Source organism: Schistocerca gregaria, chromosome 9, assembly GCF_023897955.1.
Source record: "Schistocerca gregaria isolate iqSchGreg1 chromosome 9, iqSchGreg1.2, whole genome shotgun sequence".
In the NCBI taxonomy this organism is placed as follows: Eukaryota; Metazoa; Arthropoda; class Insecta; order Orthoptera; family Acrididae; genus Schistocerca; species Schistocerca gregaria.
The window spans coordinates 110,242,147-110,270,087 of record NC_064928.1 but is presented as its reverse complement, the minus strand read 5'-3'; the positions used below and the strand labels follow the sequence as shown (position 1 = coordinate 110,270,087).

The 27,941-nt window shown below is 42.4% G+C and overlaps 1 protein-coding gene across 2 annotated transcripts in view; it reads right to left on the bottom strand.

Annotated features, from left to right (window-relative positions):
- The window catches only part of LOC126291602 (serine/threonine-protein kinase SIK2-like), a 408,627-nt gene that overhangs the window by 48,479 nt on the left and 332,207 nt on the right, over positions 1 to 27,941 (bottom strand). The window contains exons 9-10 of one of the 2 annotated variants that reach the window (XM_049985138.1): positions 20,102 to 20,324; positions 7,851 to 8,033 (exon numbers count right to left, since the gene is read on the bottom strand). In XM_049985138.1, coding sequence (XP_049841095.1) covers positions 7,851 to 8,033; positions 20,102 to 20,324 — 406 coding nt within the window. Of the gene's footprint in view, positions 1 to 7,850; positions 8,034 to 12,164; positions 12,243 to 20,101; positions 20,325 to 27,941 lie in introns of those variants that run through there. The other variant, XM_049985139.1, reaches the window with a different exon arrangement.

The following is a 27,941-nucleotide window of genomic DNA, read 5'->3' as shown; positions in this document are numbered from 1 at the left end:
GGTTAACTGTAATCCAGTTGAATCATTGCAAGGGTCTCCGTAGCACTTTTCTCAAGATTTGCACGGAATTTGATAAACACGCGCTGTTCTGTTCGTGGATCATTCGTAAAATTGCCACACACCAAACACAGAGTATTATGGAAATCACTGTGGACATACAACACATCCTCCCAGCTGAATGCCATGCCACACACTAACTCGTCAGATATGCAGCTCTCGCCACCTAGCGGTGCAAAGATCTACTGCTCCTACTTTCCAGATGGCAGCACCAGTTCCGAAAATTTTGTAATCCACCTCGTACAGTTCTCACTGGTAATGTAATGTAATATATTGCAGTGTAGATGGGTGTTAATTAATGATTGTTTTGTCAAACTATGAAGGTTTCAATGGCATGGATGATGATATTGTGAATTTAAAGCTAGTAAATGTTTTGTGTCTAAAGAGAACTGTTATAAATTATTTTCTGAGTTTGGTGATTTACTGATTGATTGTAGAAGTCCAACAGACCATCAATTAAAAATCTACAACTTACAGTCGATTTTAAGTTAGTATCTAGACAGTTTAGTTGCTAAAGTTTCTATTTTTAGAAAGCTCTATTATCAGAACCTACACAAATTTTTCAAAGAAAAATTATGAGTCAGGACATGACGTGCTTTTTGTTAATTTTTTTGACGGTTTGTTTTTAATATGCAATGCATACTTTGCAAACCATTGAAGTGCACAGCAAAGCGTACTTCACATAGTGGCAATTATTAGGGCATATACCCAATACAGATGTGCAGGGCAAGGGAAGAATGACTGCTTGAACATCTTCATGCACATTTTTATTAGTACAATCTTGTGTTCACAACCCCTACTGGAGCAATACGTAGGGAGTAAGTACCAACAAGATTCTACAGCAGAGTGAAACTTTGTATTAATGCTTTCATGGGATAGGCTGCACATATCTTCAAGTGTCTACCAGTTTAGTTTTTTCAGCATATCTGCAGTGTTCTCCCAAGACACAACATGTGATCCCTGGTGCTGTCCATTGTATACATTCTGTATCCCATCAGTTGTATATGGTATGTCCCCACACATTTGAGAAATATTCTGTGCTGTATTGTATGAGTGTTTTACAAGCAACAATATGTAAAGGAGAGACTGTTATTCACCATATAGAGTAGGTGCTCAGTCCCAGTTAGTCACAATAAAAAGACTGCTAAAATATTAAAATTTCAGTTAAAGTTTTTCTTCTGCACTCCGAAAACACACACAAATTCACACAAGCACAACTCATACATGTGGCACTGCCTCAGTGTGCTAGAGCTTTAATATTTTAACATTCTTTTTCATTGTATCTGTCTGTGAACTCAACACCTCCTCCATCTCTTCTTTCCATACTGTTGTTATTCCACCCTAGACTTTCCATTGCTTGTTTCCAAAGCAATGTATTTTGTAAGTATTCTGCCAGTATCTTACCAATGAACTGAAGTCCACTATCTTTTCATAATATCGTTACATTCCATCCTGGATTTTCCATTATTTCAAGTCTACTATCTGCTTTACTTATTATTATGGCTATGTACATTACCTGTCAAAAGTTTTCAGTCATCTGTCACAACTATGGATATGTGGCTAAAACAAGGATTTCATTTTTAATATTCTTTCATATACCCATTCTGATAATAAAACAATTATAAATATGCAAAGACTAAGTATCGGTTGTGTGTTTGTCTGGTTGTTCACATTGAGAGGTGCTGGAGAGTATCCACAACGTTACTGATGTGCCTTCAGTTAAGATGGTTCCATTTGAATAGGCCTTATTACTTCTGCTGTTTGTGCTGCTATCAATTCACTTTAGTTTACAGCACACTGCGTACATCTAGCAATGTGTGTGTACTCCTGGCCAGGTCCATACCATATTTCCTCCTAATGGGGCAGAAGGAAGCTATTCGTAGGACAACAACAAAAGTTGGCATAGTCCAGTTTACAATGGTGTATAAATTGCAGTGGTTCACACAAACTTGTGCCAAAGCAAGTGCTTCACGATCTGAAAGACCCTGAGAACCTTCATACAAGGAAGATAAACTCATATCTGTACAGAGTAAATGTCAGAGGACTCACACAGAACGTGAAATTCATGAATTAGCAAATAGTATGCAAACAGCTTCAATCTCTGTTTCAACAGTGCAATGCTGTCTGTATGAACAAGGTTTAAAGGGGTGCATTACGGCCAATAAACCTTCATCACACAAACAAAATAAGGTTGAACAATCACAGTGAGCACAGCAACATCAGAACTGCAATATGCAGCAATGATCTGAAGTGTTATTCACAGACGAATCTAAGTTTGAAGTATGTGAAAGTCTTGGCATATGTTTGCACGCTGACACTTTTCATTGCTGTTGACGAATCCAATATGTTCATATACGAATAATATCACAAAATGATCACTCCAAAGGATAAACATGCTTCAAACACTGTTTACACACATGACTGTATTGTTATTATTCGCATGTTTTAAAGATGTTACATGTGGACAGCTATGTAAGTGACATAATGAAAGATATCTTGCACAGTTGTCTGTTAATGTGTCCCTTTTCCCTCTCCATAGATACTCCAATAGTGAGTTATGAAGAAAAGCATCATTATCTACTCTGATTAATGCAATTATTATCATTTTCATAAAAAAATTGTACGCAGTCTGTTATGTGGAACCATTTCTCTTTTCTCTCCTTTCTGTCCACTAGTCGACTGATAGCATAAAATACCAAGTAATCTAAGATAATCAGCATTTCAATATCATTGAACACCACAACTCAAAATAACAACAAGAACATTAATGAAACAAATTTTCACTGATCCTTCTTGATACGGTCATGTTTATCTAGCAAAAGGACATCTTGACAGCAGGAGAGCAGTTCTCCCATAATTTTGAAAATCTCCATAAAAATATCTCTTCATACATTACCAATAAAACAGGGGATTGGTAAAGAAAGCTGAGTAAATAAAACACTAATCTGTATCCATATCTCACATTCTTGAATTTTCATAAATTAAAATAAGGGTGCAGCATTATAAACACGAGTTACACTCATGAAAGTAAAAATGCTTTGAACATTTTATTTTGCTTCAAATCTAGGAAACATCTTACACAAGTATACTTTGGTAACATAACAAGCAGATAATTATACAAATCATAATCTATTCCACTTGACATACATTACTCCTTGCAAAGAGAATCACAACTATAAATTTAAATAAATATTTCTGAATAACTTATTATAAAAGTAAATAAATTACCAAACAAAGTCTACATGCATTAAGAAACCACTAGCAGTCCATTTTGTTCTAAATTTTCCAGTGTGATTCTTGCTTATAGGAACAATTAGCTACAGTAAGATTACATGCAGATTCAAAAACAACGGATTCACAGAATCCATTAGCCACACATAGGAACCACTATACCTGAAGAAGCACCTTTTATCACATCTCTAGGAAAAAATACTAAACAACCAATCACTCACATGCTTAGAATCCGATATAAGTATTAGCACCAGTCCATTAAAAAAATAAAAAATAAAAGTTGAAGCCATGCTAATTCTCAAAACTCTGAACATAAGACAAATATAGAGTTCACATGTCTAATGATTCAGATATGAGCACCAAATTTTTGAAACGATTAAAAAAATTGCTTTAGTGACCTCAAGTTATGCAGAAGAGAATTAAATAGTTAAGAATGCAAGTCGGAAATCAAATTTTGAAAGTAAAGTGTAATACGGAAAATAATACTTTATTGTCCATCAAATATTAAATCTATGTACCCACACAGATAAAAAATATTACAAATTAAAAAACTGTAAAAGAGGGCTCCCAATTACTTGTACTATCCCTTAAGGTTTAAGGCATAACTTTCTAACTGAAAGCCATTAGCTGGATTTTTAAAATGTTCAAGAATTACAAGGACAAAGAACAAAACAGTTTTTCTTCTCGAGTTCTACACAATCTCTCTTAACACTGGTGCTTCTATCCTGAATCATTACACTACTTTTATCCCTTTTTTAAAAATAGGATTCTCTGTAGTATGACAATTCAGTCTTTCCACAAGCAGAAATACATGTGTTTTTTTTATTCTATGACTTCTTTCTACCAAGTTCCCTTGCTTCTTTGGTATAAACATTTCATACTGAGTAACAATTTCCACAACAAAAATTACTAATGATGGTACTAGCCATTACTTACTATTAGTGCTTTTTAATATTTTTTACAGGATACACACATAAATCAACTAGCAAATGTTTTTCACTGTATACTTAAATTTTCACATGAAGCAGTTACATGTGTCTTAACAAATCTGTCTGAACCCATTTAACACAAATTACTCACACTTACTATAAAAACTAATAAAATGTGCATTAAACTTTTAAACTGTAAATTACTGTCCTTTAAATTTATGTCTACATGCACCTACTCCTGCAAATATTTCTGATGTTTTCCGGGAATATCATGTCAATTTAGAATTCATTCTTCCTCATTTGTGCTGTTTCTTTTGCCAATAAAACAACCCAAATCTCTTCTATATTTTTGTGTATTGTATTGACTGGGAAACTTTTCTGTCCAGTTCATTATCACGAGTGTGCGTTTAATGATCTTTATTGGTGCAGTATCACATTAAGTAAATAATAGTATGTATAGTCATTAAAAAAATTGTAAGTTTGCATTTATTTGGTGTATTTAATGTTAAATCAGGTCTTCACTCTCTAAGTAAATACAAAACAGCAACAAACTATGTTAGAGCATTACTTTAAAAAACACTTACCTAATATTGAAAATTAATAATTTATATTTAAGCATATATTACAAAACTATCAATCAGCAAACTGTATTATTGTACATCATAATAGTCTTATGATAGCAAAAAGTAGGTTTCTCACATCTCATGCTCACACAGGTAACGAAAAACATCACACACGAAGTAGAATGTGCCAACTTTTAAGAAGTTCACTTTTTCTCAAAATCAAGAAAACTTCTATGGTGGTACTTAAATCACATATACAATATCTCAAAAAGTATATTTTTCAAAATAATTATGTATTTTTTGGGAGGAACAAAAAATGATGTCTACAAGTGAACTTGCACGAATCCAATTTCTCCCAAGGCTTGTTTTCATTTATTTGTTTCTTTTCTAATGAATGATTACAAATTTCATCCTAGCAATGTTTCACTACCTCACACTTCAACAGGTAACGCAAGTTTACAACTGTAAGTCAGTCCAAAATTACATAAAACGGATGACTGAATAAAAAACTATATATGATATACTTTTCGTTACAGGATGCTGATGGCAGCAGAATAGATGTGTAGATTAGAGGGAAGTTTTAAAACGAAGTCAAACTTTTAACTAGGCAATGACTTTAGTACTATCACCTCGAGAGAAAATAACATGTTTGATGCACTGCTGAAAATGTAGCATTATATGAAATTCTGTCACTCATAACGAATGGGAAAAAGAAGTGACAAAAATCAAAGACAGGCTATACGTTCTGGAAGTGCTACATGACAGTGTTGCTGCAGATGTAAAGAGAACGCCACTTGAGGGAAAAAAATGCATGAAATAACAGTAAGGTATTCAAAAGCAAAAGGTTGAGTTATAAGGGCAACATCTGAACACAAAAAAGTCTCTGAAAAACTCTGAAGCAAAATAGCTCATTTAACAACAGAAGAAAGGGACAAGTTTGTTTATTATACATGTCCAGGACTTAGGTATGCAAAGTAATTAAAATGCAAAATGATAAATGAAAGTACAGTGCAGCAATACAAGATACTGAAAGTAGTAACACAATGCAGCAAGATACCTATAGTATTCTATTACATGGACCACAAGCCCCAGAATTCCATGGTTTTGATGAGCTTATCACTTGCTGCATAAAGACCTGTGGTGCAAGGATTGGACAGGTTTTTGCAGACCAGCAGATGTGTGTCTTCCTGAGGTTTGCCATGCATCTTGACACTCCTGTCCTCAGTTGGTTTAGGGCCTCCATGTCACATATGGCAGGGACAAGGATGTCAGTGAGGTGGAGAGAATATGGGATTCACATTCACAAGGCACACATCTCCACAAGAAAAATCAAACATCTGTATTGACGTCAATGATGGCGACACTTTTTCAGTATACTTTTGCAATACGGACAAAGAGTCTGTCAATGAGTATATTGTTAAATTACAGTGTAAAGAGGATATTTGGGAAATGATTTCTACAAATCCAAATCTACAACTAGAAAAGAAATAACTAAAAGATATTAAAGAAAGAAAATTAATTTTCTCCCAAGACAAATTCTCCAAAGTAGTAATTATAAATTTAACTTCATCTTAACACTTCCCACTAACGTACAAAAATATCCTGCTATGACATGTGAGAATTTTGCCCTAAACTGGGATTTCAGTACAGATAAGACACCATAGCCTACTAGTGTGATTTGAGGCACTTGCCATTTGTTCAAAAGGCCTACATCCTTGGATTATTATCTTGAGACAGACGTCAATATTGATTTTGCCATAAAGACTTTGGAATAGCAAATGCATGTACCAAGGGAGGCGAAACCTCCCAGCTAGTTAAAGTGAGCATTTCTCTTTGTTCACAGTATGACTCGCAGATATGCCATGAAATTTAAACAGGTCAGAAATTTTATCAAGAAACAGTCCCATCGGAATAGGAAAGCATTTCTTCTGCCATTTTCTGGATGGAGCAGCAGATTTAGGAGTGTTGCCTCCAGCACATGAAAGTTTCTTTACTACTAATTTAGTGAGCAATCAAAATTATTAACTTAACCTTTAACTACCCCATCTCCTATGAAGGCTGCTTTTAATAGCAATTAATTACATTTCCATTGTTCTGGGTATAATTTTGACATGCACAGTCTGTGTACATGCATGTGCACACTAACCTGTCCTCTCACTGCTATTTTCATTTTTCAGATCCTCATTTCAGTCATTTTCTCACTGTTTATGTTGTTGTTAACTCTTCTTCGCTTGAAAATTGTATTTTAAAAACAATTTCAACCACTATGGTTGTCTTACAATTTTGCAATATGTCCCTGCAGTCACACACACTAAAACACGTTTTGTAAAATTTTTAACATGCATATCTTCCCTAGTAGTTTTTATTTCATATAATGAATTATGAACTCTTTATTGTTAAGTATTAGACGAGGGTAACTTTATTTTTCTGTTACATGTATGTTAGAATAGCTGCAGCCAACTTTTCAAAGTAAGCCTTGTTGGAAAAACTATGAAATCTGGTGCTAACAGATAGTAAGGAAATAACATTCCAGAACTAAAGACTGTGAATAACTAACATCCAATACAGATGCTCTGTAGTGCTCTTCATTACACTACCTTGTGCTATGCCTCTAAAAATTTTCAGCTCTTATGAGCTTTATTTGTGTGCACTTGTTACATCACTTGAAAGAGTCCCAATGACTGCTTGACTGCACAACATTAAATGAACACTGTTACAGTTCCACAAATTCTTCTTACTGTACTTGTTTGTGATAGTTGTGTTCTGTATTTCTGCGGAGCTACCTTTCAAGGCACAGAGTCTTTCGTGGTAGACACACTATTGGGGGCACTCTCTTGTGTGTAGTGGTGATATCGTAAGTACTGAATCAAGCAAGTTATTTGTTCTAGCTACTGTCTATGTGAGCCGCTAGGAAAACATTCTGCTCACCACTTCACTCTGCAGGCTACACAAGAGTCAACGCTACTACTACAACTAGCAAACTGCGAGCACGGGAGCCCGTCACCAGAGCGGTACGGCACAGTACGTTCCAGTACTACGGGCCGGCTGTCGGCCTGGCCGCTGCCGGTACCTGGGAGTCTGCGAGTGAGCAGGCAGCAGCTAGCGAGCCGGGCAGTGAGCGCCAGTCGTCGGCCAGCGGCAGTGGGGGCGGCTCCAGCGGGGGCAGCAACGGTGCCTGCTGGACGGCCATCTTGTACGACGCCTGCCTCAGCACCGGACCGTGGGCACGCGGTGTCCTCGGAACGAGTGGCTCCTGTATACACACGATGTTTTTGTTACTATATTTCTTCTCAGAAGCACAGTGGCACTACCACAGGGTAGTCCATAAGTGTGGAAGCACATTTCTAATACATAACAGGCGAATCAAAATAAATCTTATATGAAGTAGTAAGAGCTTGGAGAGGGGTAAAATGTGAGGCTATGTTACCAACATGCTGGCCATTTTGTGTGGTATTGGTTATTATCTGGTTGTTTCCTACAGCCAACACTGCAGCACGAGGGCGCTGCCACAGACAGTTAAGCTGCTGCCAAGGAGGTGCAAGCATAGTTTGAACTTTCATATATTAACCCCATTTTTGTGTGTTTGTGAGATGAATAAAATTTACAGACTTTCGTAGTGGCCAAGGCTTGACATTATCTGAATAGACATTGTAATGAAGAGTGGCTGATTTATAAATCTTGTGTATACATATATACCTCTACATTCGAAACTACAGTTTGCAACTGATGCTGCCACTACAGCAACAAAGTTATGTATTTTTTTACTATTTGATGATAGATGTACAATACATCAATATTTGAATTCTCTACTCATGAACAGCGTCTATTACTCCCTCCTGTATTCACTAAAGAGCCACACAGTGTGAAAGGAAGACGTAAAATTTTGGAAGCATTGGAGCATTCTTGTGTCACGACTACTGTTTTTTCATTACAGATCACGCGAAAGCTGATCACATTAACAAACGTATTGGATCTTCTTGATAACAGGAGACAGAAGCACCTATCCCGCAGAGTTTCAGCTGTTGCCACCCAGACGTATCACCTATTACCCTCAGTACGACTGTGAAACTTCTCACAATATTCCATGAAACTTGCTCTGCCAAACTGGAAGCTGAGTGCCTTAAAACAAGTAAGGATGAAGCAACATCAACCACCATTTTGGATCATTCTATAACAATCAATAATAGGAAATTGGGGTCAGCTGTATACTGCTGACAGTTGATGCTATTGTTCACATTCCAGTAAATGTACTGGTAACAGGCTTATAAGGTGCTGAACACCTTACAGCCTTTACGTGTTATCACCAGCACTTGCCTCGTTGTGTAAAAAAACGTGACGTAACTTGACAGTCAATGAAGCTATGATCAAAAAAAAAAAAAAAAACACTGCTGTTCCTCTCATGTAATCGTATACCTGTCTGATATGTTGCATGACTCCTTTCCATTTAAAATTACTAACTGAATCCGAGATTGTGGCTTCTAAAATGCCTGCCATTTGGTAACATATCCTCATAGGTTTTTCGCATTTTCCATATCATGTTACGTGACTTTAATTTCTTTGTTTTTGTTTTAGACGTCCGATTAAACACCTATGAACTATACTACTACTACTACTACTACTACTACTACTACTACTGGGTGTAAGGCAGAAAATAAATGAGACATTTTTCTAATTTATCAGAACAACATTACCAAATTTACCATGACTGTTTTCATCATCGGCATCATCCCCCCCCCCCTCTCTCTCTCTCTCTCTCTCTCTCTCTCTCTCTCTCTCTCTCTCTCTCTCTCTCTCTCTCTCTCTCTCTCTCTCTCTCTCTCTCTCCCTCCCTCCAAGTATTCGGTTCATTGATACACGAGTGGCCATATTCAGGTTCAATAAATTTGAATTACAGGCCCATAAACCAGCATTTAATGTTGTTATCAAAGTCTAACATTTTATTATACAATTCACGACTTCATGAAACGTGAAAAAAAAAAAAATTCGTTTGCCACTTCTTATTTTAAATTATTGTTTCTTTTTATAGCATATTGTTTGTAAGTTTGTATTTTATGACAATCCATGATATTAGATTATAAAGAAAAATTAAACAAAAACTCTTATTTGAATAATAGCTCTATTTTGCTGTTAATTTATATTGCCTACAATGATGGGTACAGTCCTAAACAGCTAAGTTACATAATGTACTAGTACCTTCAAAGAAAACAAAAGTTATGGTATTTAGGGTCATGAGCCAATTTCCAGCAAAATATGAAGAAATGATCATAAAACAAATAGAGTAATCAGTTCAACTTCTTTGGTAATACTGCAGCATTTATGATAGAAATGGAAATACAAAAGCAATTAGAAAGATTTAATAATGGTAACGGAACAATCTGATAGCCTTCAGAACTAACGTAAGAAATAACTTCAGTTCCATAAAATTTTGTCGGTACCACTCATTGCATACGGAAGTGAGCTGTGGACAGTAATAAAAAGAAATTAGCGAAGAATACAAGAATCAGAGATGTGATTCCTAAGAAGAGTAGCTGGCTGCACACTGTCTAACAGGATGACGAATTCTGACATCAGATGAGAACTGGGAGTGGAAAGATTAAATGAGTACATTAAGGAATACAGGAACAACTGGAAGGACTACGTAACAAGAATGGAGGACAGGGGAGTACCAAAATTAATAATGAGTTACCATCCAGTGGGCAAAAAATAATTCCTAAGGCCAAGGAAGACACGGAAAGATGAAAATAATTTCAACCAACAGGCAAATGGCTAAGACATGCAGGAAAAAGAAAAAGAATTTCCCATTGAAACGTTCACTATGACAGTGTGACATAGCTGTGACATTGTTACTGATTTATGGAGAAACAAGCTGCCAGCAAGATAAAACTCACTTCGAACTGCCTAAATCCCGCTTATGAGCCATATAAAAGTCTTAAATGGTTCTGCCAAATTAAGTTCCATGTGTCTGAACAGCCATCACTGGATTTGGATGTGAGGTTTGAGAGATGAATGATGACTTTATGCGTATCAGCTGTTCATTGAAACAGATAGAAAAATATCCATACAAAGTAACAGCATCCACGCTTTTCAAGATTACAATCAAGATCGCACTATACAACGAAAACAAAGATATTTTTTATTTTGTATTTTTGTTGTGCAGGTACCTAGGCTAAAGGCGTCTCCTCTGAATCGAGGCTGAACATACAGCCTCCAGTCTTAAGTGGTCAAAACAGTTGGAAATCTGACAGTCGAGATCAAGACTAAATGGAAGACGCTCCAACACCTTGAAATGCATATTCTGTTAGCACAGAACAAAGCCTGAAGAGGTAACTTAGATCTGGAATCAAGGGATGGATGAATGGATGGATTAATGAATGAATGGACGAATGAATAAACGAACCAAGAAAAAATGCATAACTGAATGAATGATTTAAGCAGTTAATGAACTGAAATACGAATGAATGAAGTCAGGAAACATTTACTTGCAGAACAAATGAGCAAATCAAACAATCATCTGCAAAATTAACAGGTAAACAAACGAGTAAACAAATCAATCAATCACTTGCAAAACAAATGAATGAGTCAGTCGGTCAATAGTAAGCTAACGAATGAATAAGTAAATTAACTATGGAATGAATTACTGAATGTTCAAATAGGGAACAGAACACAGGACCGCGGGAACAGGGAAAACACCGCAGGAACGGGGAAAAGACGGCGGGTCCGAACAAATACGGGACTGAATGAATGAAATGAAAGGAGAACTGAGTGACGGGAAGAAATGAGACTGGAGTGAAGAAGGGATGAACAGACGAGGGCTGAAGATAGGAAAGAAATGCCACCACAAGAGTTTGGTGACATCATTAGCCACTGGTGACCACGTACTGGGTAGCGACTGACCTGGTGCTTGGCGTGCATGGTCTGCAGCAGGAGCCTGCGGGAGTGCAGGAGGCGCGAGGCGAGCAGCTGGTGCTGCAGCCCCTGGCCCTGCGGGGCGGCGGCCAGCCCCAGGCGCTCCCTGGCGGCGCGGTCGCGGTCGGCCCTGGGCAGCGGCTCGCGGTAGCGGCAGCGCAGCGCGCCGTGCAGCTCGGGCACGCCCCCGGCGCGAGCCGCCAGCCCCAGCGCCGCCCCCAGCGGGCCGCCGCCGCCCGCCACCAGCCCGCCGTCCGACGCGCGCCGTCCGTCGCGGAAGTCCCCGGGGCCGCCCCCGCCGCCTCCGGAGCTGCCGGCCGCCGCCGCCGCTGCCGCCGCCGCGGCCGCCCCCTCGCAGCTGCCCGCCCCCGCCAGCTGCGGCAGACGGGGCCGTATCGCGAGGGCGGCTGCCGCCGGCACCAGGCCCGGGGGCGGAGTCGGCGACGCGGTGGGCCGCGGGGGCGGGGTCGACACGCCCCCGCACGCGACACCTGCCGCCGCCGCCGCCGGCAGCCACACCTGAGGCCAAGCGGGCCGCAGCTATTAGCTACAACACCTACAACACGCCACACCCATTCATAGCCCGCCGAAGCCTCTGCTACGACACAGGTTACAACCCACCACCGCCCAGCCGGCTGTCACAGCTACACCCGAACACGAAGTGCAGGGCGGTATCCAAAAGTTAGCAAAATCTGAAGTTCGCCAGAAGACTCACCATACACTGAGGTGACTAAAGTCACGGAATACCTCCCAATATCGTGTTGGATCTCCTTTTGCCGCGTGTAATACGAGGGTCGGTCAAAAAGTAATGCCTCCCATTTTTTTTCTACTTAAAAAAATTAAGTTAAGTGAAAAATTTGAATTTGGCGCCATTCCTCAACCCTTCTTCTGCAATCCACTGCAGTAGTAACTTTCTGTGTCAACAGGTGGCAGCACAGCAGAAGTTTGTAAGATGGCCGACATCGATGTTCGTTTGAGACAGCGTTGTGTGATTGAATTCTTGAATGCAGAAGGTGAAACGCCCATACGCATTCATGAAAGACTGAAGAAGGTGTATGGTGTTGTGACAGTGGATGTCAGCACTGTTAGACGATGGGTTCGTCGTTGTAAGGAAGCTGAAGTGCAAACACCGTTGACTGACGAAAAGCGGAGCGGCAGGCCGGTGAGTGCAGTGACTCCACACAACATTCACCAAGTTGATGACATCATTCGTGGTGACCGTCGGGTGACTGCAGATGAAGTGTGTCGCATTATTTCTCTTAGTAAAGGCAGTGTGATCACGATTATTAAACAATTGGGGTACTCAAAAGTTTGTGCACGGTGGGTTCCAAGAATGTTAACCGATCAGAATAAAGAGGCAAGGAAAACAATAGCCTCCCAACACTTGCAGCGCTTCCGTTTGGAGGGAGATGAGTTTCTGAAAAAAATTGTGACCGGGGACGAAACATGGGTGCATTTTTTTGAACCCGAATCAAAGAGGCAGTCAATGGAGTGGCGTCACACAAGCTCGCCGAGGAAGAAAAAATTCAAAACTGTGCGATCGGCAGGGAAAGTTATGGCAACAGTTTTCTGGGATACAGAGGGTGTGATTCTGGTTGATTTTTTGGAGCAGGGATGCACAATAAATTCTGTTCAATACGTCACAACCCTCAAAAAACTTAAAGCACGTCTTCAGCGAGTTCGCCCAACAAAATCAATGGCAGATGTTCTTCTTTTGCATGACAATGCAAGACCACACACCACTCGTCACACCTCTGACGAGATTGTCAAAATTGGATGGGAAGTTTTGCCTCATCCCCCATACAGACCTGACCTGGCACCATCAGACTTCCATCTGTTCGGGCCACTAAAAGAAGCTCATTGTGGGATTCATTTTGAAGATGAGGAGGCCGTCAAAACATCCGTGCGTCAATGGCTTAGGAAGCAGAGCTGTGATTTTTACCGTGCTGGGATACATGCCCTTGTTCAAAGATGGACCAAAACTGTAGAGATGGGCGGAGATTACATTGAAAAATGACAAAATGATCCTCAATGTTGTGGTTTTCAACCTATGTAATTGCATTTAAATTTCCTGACAATTAAACGTAGAAAAAAAATAGGAGGCATTACTTTTTGACTGACCCTCGTACAATAACTCGATTTGGAAGTCTTCTGCAGCCATGCCACCTCTATGGCCGTCCATATTTGCCGAAGTGCTGCTGGGGCCGGATTTTGTGCAAAAACTGACCTCTCGATTACATCCCACACATGTGGTATTCATGTCAGGCGATCTGACGACCTAATCATTCGCTCGAAATGTGCAAAATGTTCTTCAGCTGTGAAGAATTGTGACCCAGTGACATGGCGCATCGCTAATTGAGCACGTGAAGTGCAACGGTGTTTGCAATGATATCGCACTCAGGAACTTAAGGGTTTGTGAAGCGCGAAACCCACGAAATAGCACGCCGCATGTGTAGAGCCTCGCGGTGAAGAGCGCCTTGCCACGGTTCCGGTTCGCGTCGCGAAACCTACTCGAAATATTTTCCAAATTTTCCTTCAGCTGCTCTGCCACAACAGCTGCTGAGCCAGGGGACCTATTGAGACATCCAATTACCATGTTTGAGCCTGCTTTAACCGTGACCTTCACCCAAGTTATTTCACATTTCGGATCTCCGTCAATTTCCTTCGATACTATTGCACTTTCAACTTTGAGCTGGAACGTCGAAGAATGGAGAATGACAAACGCCGGAGACAAACTCCTCCAGGCTCAGCCACGTCCTCCACCTTCCATCAGCTGTAATGTCTGTGGCCACCTGTTCCACGCTAGGATTGCATTGCTAAGCCATCAACGACACTTCCACGCCTGAACCGTGACAAAGGAAATCTCAGGAGAGGAATGAAAACTCGGATACGAGTATCAGCCGACGACTGCACTGATAATCGCTATAAACACGCCTCCCCCTTCACTGTCCAGCCTGCTCTGTAGTATACATTCCAATCTGAGTTCAGAGTTTCATTACTGTTTACATCTTGATTCAGTCAGCTTTCTGTCCCCAGTACTATGTGGTCATTGTGACCGTTTATTAATGAGAGCAGTTCTGGCACCATTCTATAGACGCTCCTGCAGGTTACTATTAGCACATTAATATTGTTATTCCCTGTTGGGTTTTGCCTACTACTACCTTGTCGCGTCTCAGGAGGTGCCTTGTCAGGCCTAGAGAGGGAATTCTCTAACCCAAAAAACCCCCATGTGCACTCCACACGTACTCCGCTTCCTGCATGTACTGCACGCCTGACCTATTCAGGGGGACCCTACATTTCTCCAGCCGATAGCGGAGGTCGAGAAATTTGCAACCCTCCGCAGAATCGTCCGAGCCTCTCTCTGGTTTAAGCCTTCCATTCGGAGCCAAACCAGAGGACCGCGATCGGTTCTGGGAACGATACTACAAATAGTTAGCTCAGATTCCACCCCGCGAGCGAGGCTTTCCGCCTTCACCAATTCCGCCAACCGCCTGTACGAACTGAGGATGACCTCTGAACCCAGACGGCAGGAGTCATTGGTGCCGACACGAGCAACAATTTGCAGTCGGGTGCACCCAGTGCCTTCTATCGCCGCCGGTAGGGCTTCCTCCACATCTCAGATGAGACCCCCCGGCAAGCAGACAGAGTAAACACTTGCCTTCTTCCCCGACCGTTCCGCTTTTTTTCCTAAGGGGCTCCATCACCCGCCTAACATTGGAGCTGCCAATCACTAATAAACCCCTCCCCCCGTGTGCCTGCTCGGACCTTGCTGAATGCAATGACACGCGTTTCAACTGTCGTCCTCCGGAAAGCGAGTGCAGTGTGCTAACCACTGCGCGACCTCGCTCCGTAGTTACTGGACGGATGACGAAAAGTTCCAGTAGACTGTCAACTAGCATCACAGTTGAAAATGTTCGGAAAGTGAGGGATCTGAATCTGCAAGATCACTAACAAATTATCCAAGATCTTTGCAAGAATTAGGGAATATATTACGATACATATGAACGTATTGTAGCAGGAAGTTCAAATGGCTCTAAGCGCTATGGGAGTTAACATCTGACGTCATCGGTCCCCTAGACTAGGAACTACGTAAACCTAACTAACCTAAGGACATCACACACATCCATGCCCGAGGCGGGATTCGAACCTGCGATCCTAGCAGCCGCGTGGTTCCAATCTGAAACGCCGATAACTGCTCGACCACAGCAGCCGGGTGTAGCAGGAAGTATGAGAAGTATTTCTGTGAAGTGTGTGCTACATCGCTGGTGATGAAAGTTGTATTTATAGCCATGTTTTCAGAAAGGGACCAACAACGGAAGACTCCTCTTTCACCTCGGCCAAAAAGACCTAACTAACCCATGACTAAAGTTAGGTCTTTGATGACACTATTTTTATTTAATGCTGACGCGTTTGTTCACGAAGTGTCCTCTCCAGGTCAAACGGTTATTAGAGTTCCATCGTGATTTTCTAAGACGTTTCAGGGAGAACATTAGGAGTAAAGGTACCCACAACACTAAGCTCGAGGCGAAGTTTTCACATTCCCCAGAATGAACACTAGTTGGAGGGGTAAAGATCTGATAAAGTGGAGGTAGTCAAGTGGAACCGCGGAGTGTATGAAACACACTAACAAGGAAAAAATTCCAGGAGTTAATTTTAAAAGTGGCATAAACGTAAAGGATCTAACTCATTACTCCCGAAAGGGTTAACTTGAAGGTGATGCTGCAGTATAATATATACGTAAGACATAATTGTTGCACTTAACATGTTTCGAGATAACTTTTGGATACCGCTCTCTGCACGAGGACAATCACAGTAAGCACGAAACAAGATAAATGCACTCAAAAGTGTAGTGTCCAGAGTCGGTGATGCTCCCACTGGAAACTGCGGTGAGACACACTCAGATTCTGGAATTGTTCACCTTGCGTTACATCGGCTCCTCGACCTAATAATATCGGACAACATTTTGTTCTGTGCAATACTGTCAGCTCAGTCCCGTATGCCAAAATATTTATTTGGGCGATTTGCTGTCTTTTTTGGAATCGAATTGTAAAAATGCCTTCAAAAATCTGCAGAACGCTCTTTCATTTTAAGAATTACTGGAAATCTATAGAGGTTTGCCAAACTTAAGATATGTATGATCAAATTACTGGTGCGCAAAACTTAAGGGCGAAAGTACCTTTCGCATGTTGTGTCATTGCCAAGTAGCATACTGTAGCTCGACTGAACATGGACCTTACGTAGAAGAAACTGCTACACTGTAGTACACAAGGTAACTGGGAGAAATACCCCATGAGGTGAATAAATATGAACATGGCGCCCACCTTCCGAAAATTTCCGATAGTCGCGCCCCGTTTAGCCTTACGTCACGCAGTAAAGATCCATATGTCACTGGTCCCACTCTTCCGATCGCGTGTAGACAGTTAACATATAGCGATGTTGGTTAAGGGGATACACCACTTTAGGAGGTTCAAAAATTCCCATTTTTATTGCATAAATCGTTAGCTTCAATACCCAAGAATACACTGTCAAAATTTCAAAGCGAAATTCGCATTCGTTTACGTTTTATGAGTGTAGAAGCGAGTGCACATCGGGTAAAGGCTGGAAAAAGCAATTATGCCGGCATACCATCATATGATTTCCAAGGATGAAAATCCTCGACACGAGTGTTGGCCAGGGGGAGAAGACAGCTGGTGCGAGTGGCAGAAACGAACAGCCCTTGGAATGGAGCATGAAGCGCAGCCTACGCCATTGCACCCCGACGTACAGAAGAAAATTCATCTAATATATGGAGATTCATCAAGGGATGAATTACTGGAGAAATGTTTAGGTGGCCACACACAAAATGCACATGAAAGTTTCAATTCCACTAATTGAGGATTAGCTCCTAAGCACTTGCTCTCCAGTCTAAAAGTCGTCGAGTTGGCATCGTATTTAGCAGCGGGCTTATTCAGTGAAGGAAATTCATGAACGAGGCAGGACTTGTAGTAGGCACGCACAGCTTCAAGTATGGCGAACAAATGGATAACCAGCGTGTGAGCCGGCAGAATCGACGTAGTTCATTGGAACCGAAGGAAGGTCGGAAAGCAATGCTGCCAGCGCAAAACGAAGCCTACGAGGAAGTAGAAGGATTACTATATGCTGCTGGACTTGCAGATTAATCGGTAAGCATTTTACATTAGTGTTAAATTCCTTGAATTTCTACTTTTCGAGAATTTATTTTTCGAACGCGTTTATCTCGAAATGATTTTTTTCACATTTGCTTGCAGTCTAAGAAATTACGGAACCGAACATTACGAAAATTGATAGTATGATTCTTTACAAAATTACGTATTATATGAACCAACTTTTGGGATGATAATATGATTTTAAGGGTATTTTTCTTTGCATAATTAGAGAAAAAATCGTGAAAATCGAATTGTGACAACGCCTGTAAAATTTTTATTTTTCACTGTTTTCGCCTACATTGAGGTTCATATTGTTAGAAAATAAGTTATTAATGTAAAATCAAAACCTTTTTGATTTAAGATGAAAACGGGAATGGCTACACTATACGCAATTGGAGAACTACACTACTGGCCATTAAAATTGCTACACCACGAAGATGACTTCCTACAGACGCGAAATTTAACCAACAGGAAGAAGATGCTGTGATATGCAAATGATCAGCTTTTTCCGAGCATTCACACAAGGTCGGCGCCGGTGGCGACAACTACAACGTGCTGACATGAGGAAAGTTTCCAACCGATTTCTCCTACACAAAGAGCAGTTGACCGGCGTTGCCTGGTGAAACATTGTTGTGATGCCTCGTGTAAGGAGGAGAAATGCGTACCATCACGTTTCCGAGTTTGGTAACAGTCGGATTGTAGCCTATCTAGATAGTGGTTTATCGTTTCGCGACATTGCTGCTCGCGTCGGTCGAGATCCAATGACTGTTAGCAGAATATGGAATCGGTGGGTTCAGGAGGGTAATACGGAACGCCGTGCTGGATCCCAACGGCCTCGTATCACTAGCAGTCGAGATGACAGGCATCTTATCCGCATGGCTGTAACGGATCGAGCAGCCACGTCTCGATCCCTGAGTCAACAGATGGGGACGTTTGCAAGACAACAACCATCTACACGAACAGTTCGACGACATTTGCAGCAGCATCGACTATCAGCACGGAGACCGTGGCTGCGGTTACCCTTGACGCTGCATCACAGACAGGAGCGCCTGCGACGGTGTACTCGACGAACCCGAGTGCACGAATGGCAAAACGTCATTTTTTTCGGATGAATCCAGGTTCTGTTTACAGCACATCGTGATGGTCGCATCCGTGTTTGGCGACATAGCGGGGAACGCACGTGGAAGCGTGTATTCCTCATCGCTATACTGGCGTATTAGCCGGCATGATGGTATGGGGTGCCATTGGTTACACGTCTCTGTCACCTCTTGTTCGCATTGACGGCACTTTGAACAGTGGGCGCTACGTTTCAGATGTGTTACGACCCTTGTCTCTACCCTTCATTCGGTCACTGCGAAACGCTACATTTCAGCAGGATAATGCACGACCACATGTTGCAGGTCCTGTACGGGCCTTTCTGGATACAGAAAATGTTCGACTGCTGCCCTGGCCAGCACATTCTCCAGGTCTCTCACCAATTGGAAACGTCTGGTCAATGGTGGCCGAGCAACTGGCTTGTCACAATACGCCAGTCACTACTCTTGATGAACTGTGGTATCGTGTTGAAGCTACCTGTACACGCCATCCAAGCTCGGTTTGACTCAATGCGCAGGTGTATCAAGGCCGTTATTAACGGCCAAAGGTGGTTGTTCTGGGTACTGGTTTCTCAGGATCTATGCACCGAAATTGCGGGAAAATGTAATCACATGTCAGTTCTAGTATAATATATTTGTCCAATGAATACCCGTTTATGATCTACATTTATCAAGGCCGTTATTAACGGCCAAAGGTGGTTGTTCTGGGTACTGGTTTCTCAGGATCTATGCACCGAAATTGCGGGAAAATGTAATCACATGTCAGTTCTAGTATAATATATTTGTCCAATGAATACCCGTTTATGATCTACATTTCTTCTTGGTGCAGCAATTTTAATGGCCAGTAGTGTGTATTCACAACCTTGAACGGACATCATAGGGTAATTCTGTTATTTTTGCCTGATACTATTGAAAAAATTAAAAACAAAACTGTTTGGAATATGAATGAAATGATGTAAATTTTTTTTTAAATTCTAACTAATTCGTCCCTCCCATAAAAATCAGTGTCGCACAGCCTCCTAAAGTGGTTTCCCCCCTGAAGGGACGCGCTTCACCAACGCTGCAAGGCGAACACTCGGATGCCTAGGGCACGGCTGTACACCACCGCTCCCTGCCTCAGCCAGACACTGCTCCACTGTGCTCGAGCTGACACTCACCTCGAGCGCGGAGCCGTCGCGGCTGTAGCTGCACGAGGGCAGGCTGGAGGCGAGGTCGAGCCCGGAGCCCTCGAAGACGGCGGAGCAGCCCGAGTCGCAGCTGAGGTGCTGGCTGAGGCTCTTGTTGCAGCTGGAGGACGACGCGCTGCCGTAGCCGCCCTCCGCCTCCACCTCCACCCCCTCGTCCGCCGACACGCTCGACAGGTGCCGCGTCGGGAGGCGCCTGCCAACGGGTCGAGGTGAGGGATGTTTCACGAAAGAAAGAAAGAAAGAAAGAAAGAAAGAAAGAAATGAAGGAAGAAGCAAGGAAGGAACAGAGATTGATTTGATTAGTACTTGTTCCATTTATCATGACTACGACACTTCGTACTGATGTGGAACGTGTCAGGTTAATAAAAGGTGGCTATACAAGATATTACATTAAACAAAATACTACATGACACAATATTTTAGTTGTTTATTTTTATTTTTTTTATTTTTGTGGGTTGGGGAATGGTTCCCACTAGAGCGCTGAGCACAGCAGCGCAGGCGCAGCGCTCGTCCGTCTCCACACTACAAGATGGCGCTGCCTTAGAGACGGACCAAATTCTGCTTCCGCCGATCAGTGTATTAATGTCACGCAGCCAATGAGATTGCTGCTAACGTAGAACCTTCTCTCCTCGCGGATCACACTCGCGCAGTGATACCTGAACGCGCAAGGTGTTATAACGAGTGTACAGCCCTCAGATTATTCAGTCTGCATTTGTCTGTACCAGTCTATAGCCACGTTTGAGTATCGGAGGTATGTGAGAATAAGATTAACGTACATAAACCAAAGGATCTTCAGATTCTCAATTGTAAATAGCATCCAGAATAAAGTTACGTAAGGTTTATTCTTGTTACTGTTTTAATAAATGTGTGTGAAAATTATACAAGTTCTGTTTAAAGTTGGTCACCGTCAATATGCTACTCTAAGCGTGCAAGTGGCATTTCTATCGTCTGACCTAACGGCAGAAGATAAACACGCCACGATAAGACCATGAGTCATATTGCTGACACTCGCCTACTTCGTTAGAGCGACAATTCGAATATTCTGATGGTGTGTGTCCGGAAGGTCTTACAGTACGCATAACACAGGGAAATTACCCACTTACTATATCCAAAAATTCATCTAATGAGTAGGAGAAGTTGCCATTAAGAAATGCCTTTTAAATGCTACATGGCTATCTGTCAGACTGTTGATGCTACTAGGTAAGTGACCCAAGACTTTTGTGGCAGCATAGTTTACCGCCTTCTGAGCCAAAGTCAGATTTAACCTAGAGCAGTGAACATCATCCTTTCTCCTAGAGTAGTAGCCATGTACACTACTATTACTTTTGAATTCGTTCGGATTGTTATTGTTGTTGTTGTTGTTGTTGTTGTCGTCTTCAGTCCTGAGACTGGTTTGCTGCAGCTCTCCATGCTACTCTATCTTGTGCAAGCTTCATCTCCCAGTACCTACCGCAACTTACTTCCTTCTGCACCTGCTTAGTGTATACATCTCTTCGTCTCCCCGCCGGCCGCGGTGGTCTAGCGGTTGTAGGCGCTCAGTCCGGAACCGCGAGACTGCTACGGTCGCAGGTTCGAATCCTGCCTCGGACATGGATGTGTGTGATGTCCTTAGGTTAGTTAGGTTTAAGTAGTTCTAAGTTCTAGGGGACTGATGACCACAGATGTTAAGTCCCATAGTGCTCAGAGCCATTTGAACCATTTTTCTTCGTCTCCCTCTACGATTTTTACCCTCCACGCTACCCTCCAGTACTAAATTGGTGATCCCTTGATGCCTCAGAACATGTCCTACCAACCGATCACTTGTTCTTGTCAAGTTGCGCCACAAACTTCTCCACAATCATATTCAATACTACCTCATTAGTCATGTGATCTACCTATCTTAGCTCCAGCATTCTTCTGTAGCACCACATTTCGAAAGCTTCTATTCTCTTCTTGTTCGAACTATTTATCGTCCACGTTTCACTTCCATACATGGCTACACTCCACAGAAATACTTTCAGAAACGACTTCCTGACAAATCTATAGTCGATGTTAACAAATTTCTCTTCAGAAACGCTTTCCTTGCCATGTCAGTCTACATTTGATATCCTCTCTACTTCCACCATCATCAGTTATTTTGCTCCCCATATAGCAAAACTCCTTTATTACTTTAAGTGTCTCATTTCCTAATCTAATTCCCTCAGCATCACCCGACTTCATTCGACTACATTCCATTATCCTCGTTTGCTTTTGTTGATGTTGATCTGATATCCTGCTTTCAAGACACTATCCATTCCATTCGGATTGTTAATAACAAATTTCACAAGTGAATATATAGGCCACAGTGAAGATCTCTAGCTCTTTAAATAAGTGTCTGCAGGATGATGTTGGATGAGCTCCAGCAATTATTCTGATTACACGCTTTTGTGCAATGAACACTCTTTTCCTCAATGATGAGTTACCACAGAATATAATGCCATGCAAAAGCAGAGAATGAAAATAGGCGAGGTAAGCTAATTTACTCAGATGTATATCACCAAAACTTGCAATGACCCTAATAGCATAAGTGAACTCAAACGTTTCAGCAGATCCTCAGTGTGTTTTTCCCAGTTCAAGCCCTCATCAATGCATACACCTAGAAATTTTGAATATTCTACCTTGGCTACCGATTTCTGATCGAAGTCGGTATTTATTAATGGTGTCATTCCATTTACTGTGTGGAACTGTATATACTGTGTTTTGTCAAAGTTTAATGAGGCCCCATTTGCAAAGAACCACTTAATGATTTTCTGAAAAACATCGTTTACAGTTTCGCCAGTTAATTCTTGTCTGTCGGGTGTGATAGCTATACTTGTATCATCGGCAAAAAGTACCAGCTTTGCATCTTCGTGAATATAGAATGGCAAGACATTAATATATATTAAGAACAGCAGAGGATACAAGGCAGAACCTTGCGGCACCCCATTCTTGATTGTTCCCCAGTTTGAGAAATCACCAGTTTTCTCTGGTGGAAAGGACGCGTTCTATTCGTGAATCGCTACTGAGGAAATTTAGAGAACCAGCATTTGAGGATGACTGCAGTACAATTTTACTGCCACCAACTTACATTTCGCGGAAAGACCACAAAGATAAGAGAGATTTGGGCTCGTAAAGAGGCATATAGGCAGTCATTTTTCCCTCGTTCTGTTTGGGAGTGGAACAGGGAGAGAAGATGCTAGTTGTGGTACGAGGTACCCTCCGCCACGCACCGTATGGTGGACTGCGGGGTATGTATGTAGATGTATACGTATGAGTAACCAATGCGTCGTGGTTGTGTGATCACTACGTTGGACTATGAAATGGTAAATCCGCGTTCAAATCTTCCTCGTACCCCTATTTTTCACAAAATTATGTGGTGCTACAGACGAATGTTGAATATTAGGTGAACTGATACAGTAAAGAATGAGGAAGTTCTGAGAACAATCGGAAAGGAATATGTGGAATATACTAACAAGAAGAGACAGGATGACAGGACATCTCTTAAGGCGTCAGAACTACTTCCATGGTACTAGACGTAACTGTGGGGGGTAAAACTGTAGAGGAAGACAGAGATTGGAATACATCCTGTAAATAATTGATCACGTATGTTGCAAGTGCTGCTCTGAGATAAAGCGATTAGCACAGGATAGAAATTCGTGGCATCAAACCAGTCAGAAGAGTGAGGACATTATATATATAAATATATATAATGTTCGGTCATTGACGTGTCTGTTTTCGGACTGTAGTCTTGGTAGTGTTAATGGAACATGAGTCTTGTGGTAACACTATATTACCGTCTCAAGCAAATGAGATCAATAGGGAATGCATGCGAAATGCCACGTATGCATGTCACAACAATGAAAAGACATAAAAGGAATTCAAGAGTCAAAACTTTCAACGGAACGCAACAGTCCTTACATTGGTAGAACAAATAGGAGGTCGCACACTTGGATATCCCTTCGTTACACCTCGCTGTTGCAAACGGAGTTACACCACGACACAGGTACAAATCTGGCCGTCCAGAGTGGCCGAGCGGTTCTAGGCGCTACAGTCTGGAACCGCGCGACCGCTACGGTCGCAGGTTCGAATCCTGCCTCGGGCATGGGTCTGTGTGATGTCCTTAGGTTAGTTAGGTTTAAGTAGTTGTAAGTGCTAGGGGACTGATGCCCTCAGAAGTCAAGTCCCATAGTGCTCAGAGCCATTTGAACCATTTTTGAAGTACAAATCTGAATACAGCGAAGTACCCGGCCAGACAGTTCATAATTTTGTGGGAAAAAAATGGGTACGAGGGAGATTTGAAAACGGTTTTCCCACTTCACGGTCTAAGACTGTGACCGCACAATCATGACGCAATGGCTGTTCATATTCTCTCGATGTTGCACATCTTGAGCTTGGACCGTTCTTTACATAGTTCAGTACAACACCTTCCCGTTTTCATGCTTGATTTGTGTTCAGTTTTCGACGCGATATCCATTGGGCAGTCTTGCCACTAAATAGGAGCATTGGAAATAGTGGCAACTATTTATTCACAACCGACACAAAAGAGTTACATGTTTGCACCTGTTGCTGTCCTTCAAAGTAGTCACCAGCGTTGCGTAAAACCCGTTGCCAGCGATGTGGAAGGTGTACTATTCCGTTACCAGAGCCTGGTCTGTTGATGATACTAATGGAGCGGTCTACTGCCTGTCGAATCTCTGGAACAGTTCTGAAGCGAATGCACACAAGGACTAAAGTCCGGGGAATATGGTTGATGGTACAGTATTTCCAGTCCCATCGACCGAACAGAGCAGCCACAGCTTGCGCTATATGCACTGTCGTGCAAGATGATGAGTGGATTGCGCAGAAAGTGTCGCCGCTTCCTTCGCAAAGCTGGTCGCAGGTGATGCTCCAAAAACGAACAGTAACGCTGTGCATTGACAGTGGAGGAACGTAACGCGTTAGTATAACGCTATCAGAGTTGTACACGAGAATCACCATAACTTCAGACCGCTCCATTTGCACCACCAACAGAACAGGCTCTGCTCACGGTATACTACGCCTTCCACAACGCTAGCAACGGGTTCTACAAAACGCTGGTGACTACTTTGAAGGATAGTAACATGTGAAAACATGTAACACTTTGGTATCGGTTGTGAATAAACAGGGTGTTACAAAAAGGTACGGCCAACCCTTCAGGAAACATTCCTCACACACAAAGAAAGAAAATATGTTATGTGGACATGTGTCTGGAAACGCTTACTTTCCCTGTAAGAGCTCATTTTATTACTTCTCTTCAAATCACATCATCATAGAATGGAAACACAGAGCAACACAACGTACCAGCGTGACTTCAAACACTTTCTTACAGGAAATGTACAAAATGTCCTCCGTTAGCGAAGATACATGTATCCACCCTCCGTCGCATGGAATGCCTGATGCGCTGATGCAGTCCTGGAGAATGGCGTATTGTATCACAGCCGTCCACAATACGAGCACCGGGGTTGCGTAGACAAGAGCTTTCAAATGCCCCCATAAATGAAATTCAAGAGGGTTGAGGTCAGGAGAGCGTGGAGGCCACGGAATTGGTCCGCCTCCACCAATCCATCGGTCCCCGAATCTGTTGCTGAGAAGCGTACGAACACTTCGACTGAAATGAAGTGTGCAGGAGCTCCATAGTGCATAAACCACAATTGTGCCGTACTTGTCAAGGCACATGTTCTAGCAGCACGGGTAGAGTATCCCGTATGAAATCATGATAACGTGCTCCATTGAGCGTAGGAGGAAGAACATGGGGCTCAATCAAGACATCACCAACAATGTCTGCCCAAACGTTCACAGAAAATCTGTGTTGATGACGTGATTGCACAATTGCGTGCGGATTCTCGTCAGCCTACAAATGTTTATTGTGAAAATTTACAATTTGATCACGTTGGAATGAAGCCTCATCCGTAAAGAGAACATTTGCACTGAAATGAGGATTGACACATTGTTGGATGAACCATTCGCAGAAGTGTACCCGTGGAGGCCAATCAACTGCTGAACACGCTGTACATGGTACGGAAACAACTGGTTCTCCCGTACCACTCTCCATACAGTGACGTTGACAACGTTACCTTGTACAGCAGCAACGTCTCTGACGCTGACATTAGGGTTATCGTCAACTGTACGAAGAATTGCCTCGTCCATTGCAGGTGTCCTCGTCGTTCTAGGTCTTCCCCAGTCGCGAGTCATAGGCTGGAATGTTCCGTGCTCCCTAAGACGCCGATCAATTGCTTCGAACGTCTTCCTGTCGGGACACCTTCGTTCTGGAAATCTGTCTCGATACAAACGTACCGCGCCACGGCTATTGCCCCGTGCTAATCCATACATCAAATGGGCATCTGCCAACTCCGCATTTGTAAACATTGCACTGACTGCAAAACCACGTTCGTGATGAACACTAACCTGTTGATGCTACGTACTGATGTGCTCGATGCTAGTGCTGTAGAGCAATGAGTCGCATGTCAACACAAGCACCGAAGTCAACATTACCTTCCTTCAATTGGGCCAACTGGCGGCGAATCGAGGCAGTACATACTGACGAAACTAAAATGAGCTCTTCCGGACACATGTCCACACAACATCTTTTCTTTATTTGTGTGTGAGGAATGTTTTTTGAAAGTTTGGCCGTACGTTTTTGTAACACCCTTAATAGTTGCCACCCTCTGTGAGAGGCGTGCGATGGGGACTTTCCCTTACGAGTTTCGCACCAGGGAGAGCAACCGGCTTGACGAGAGTGGTCTTTGGAATCTTGAGCCGTCGGTCATTGTAGAGGCGGCTTTCACCCGATCGTTCGGCTGGTCACTGGCCAGACGGCCAATCAGGCGTGCGTCTCGCCGGCGGTTCAGATTGGGGTCAACAGCTGCATCCGATTCCGTGGCCCCTGCCGCACCGCGTCAAACGCCCGCCGCCTTCCCGGGATGCTCTGAGCAAAAGAGTCTCCTCAAACTGACAAGGCGCTCTCTTGCAAACGGTAACTGGAGCTGAACAGGTGCTGTGTGGTGTTGCAATAACAGCGCTAGGTCTGCACCAGGGTGTCACGATTCGATAGGTCTGTAATTGGTACAGGCCGACAGAAGACAGAGAGGAGTAAGCAAATATGAACAGCTAAACGAGACAATCAGGCATCCTTATTATTTAAATCCTCTATAATGCTAAATCGCTATCTCAGAACGAGTTGCAAATTGTCTATCTAAAGCAGGGCCGGCGAGAAATTGTGCACGCGTGCGGTGCTCCTGCACATGTGCAACTTCCGGGTCACAGCGTGCCGTCAGCGTTCATGTAGTGCATGTTTCTACGCACAGATGTCGCTTTATCCACTTGCTGGGATACTCTGTACCGGCGAATTCTAGTGCTCTTTCCACAGCTTGCAAGCCAACCATGGGAAGGTATTTCGCGTATTAAACATTACTGTCACAGTCTGCTCATTGAGACGTCTACTTTTATGTTAACAGTTTAACCCAGTAAGACAAGCCATACAGTTAACAACCGTGGGTTTTTATTAAGTCAGCTTGATTGACGGCACGTAAATACGCGTAATGTTTTGATCTAGTATTTAAGAAAGAGACCACTGAGCGACTTCCAACGAACCTTATTCATGATTTCAAATAACATTAAACTAATGCAAGGTTTCCTATAACTAATTCTCGGTGTCCTCAGTTACACCCACATAATTTCTGTCTCACTGGCCTCTGAACAGTATGATAACAGCAGACCTCTCGATGATCACCTGCTATTTCTATACCATTATTGCTATATCTTTCATCATTTCCGTCTGAAATCTGCTTAATAACCG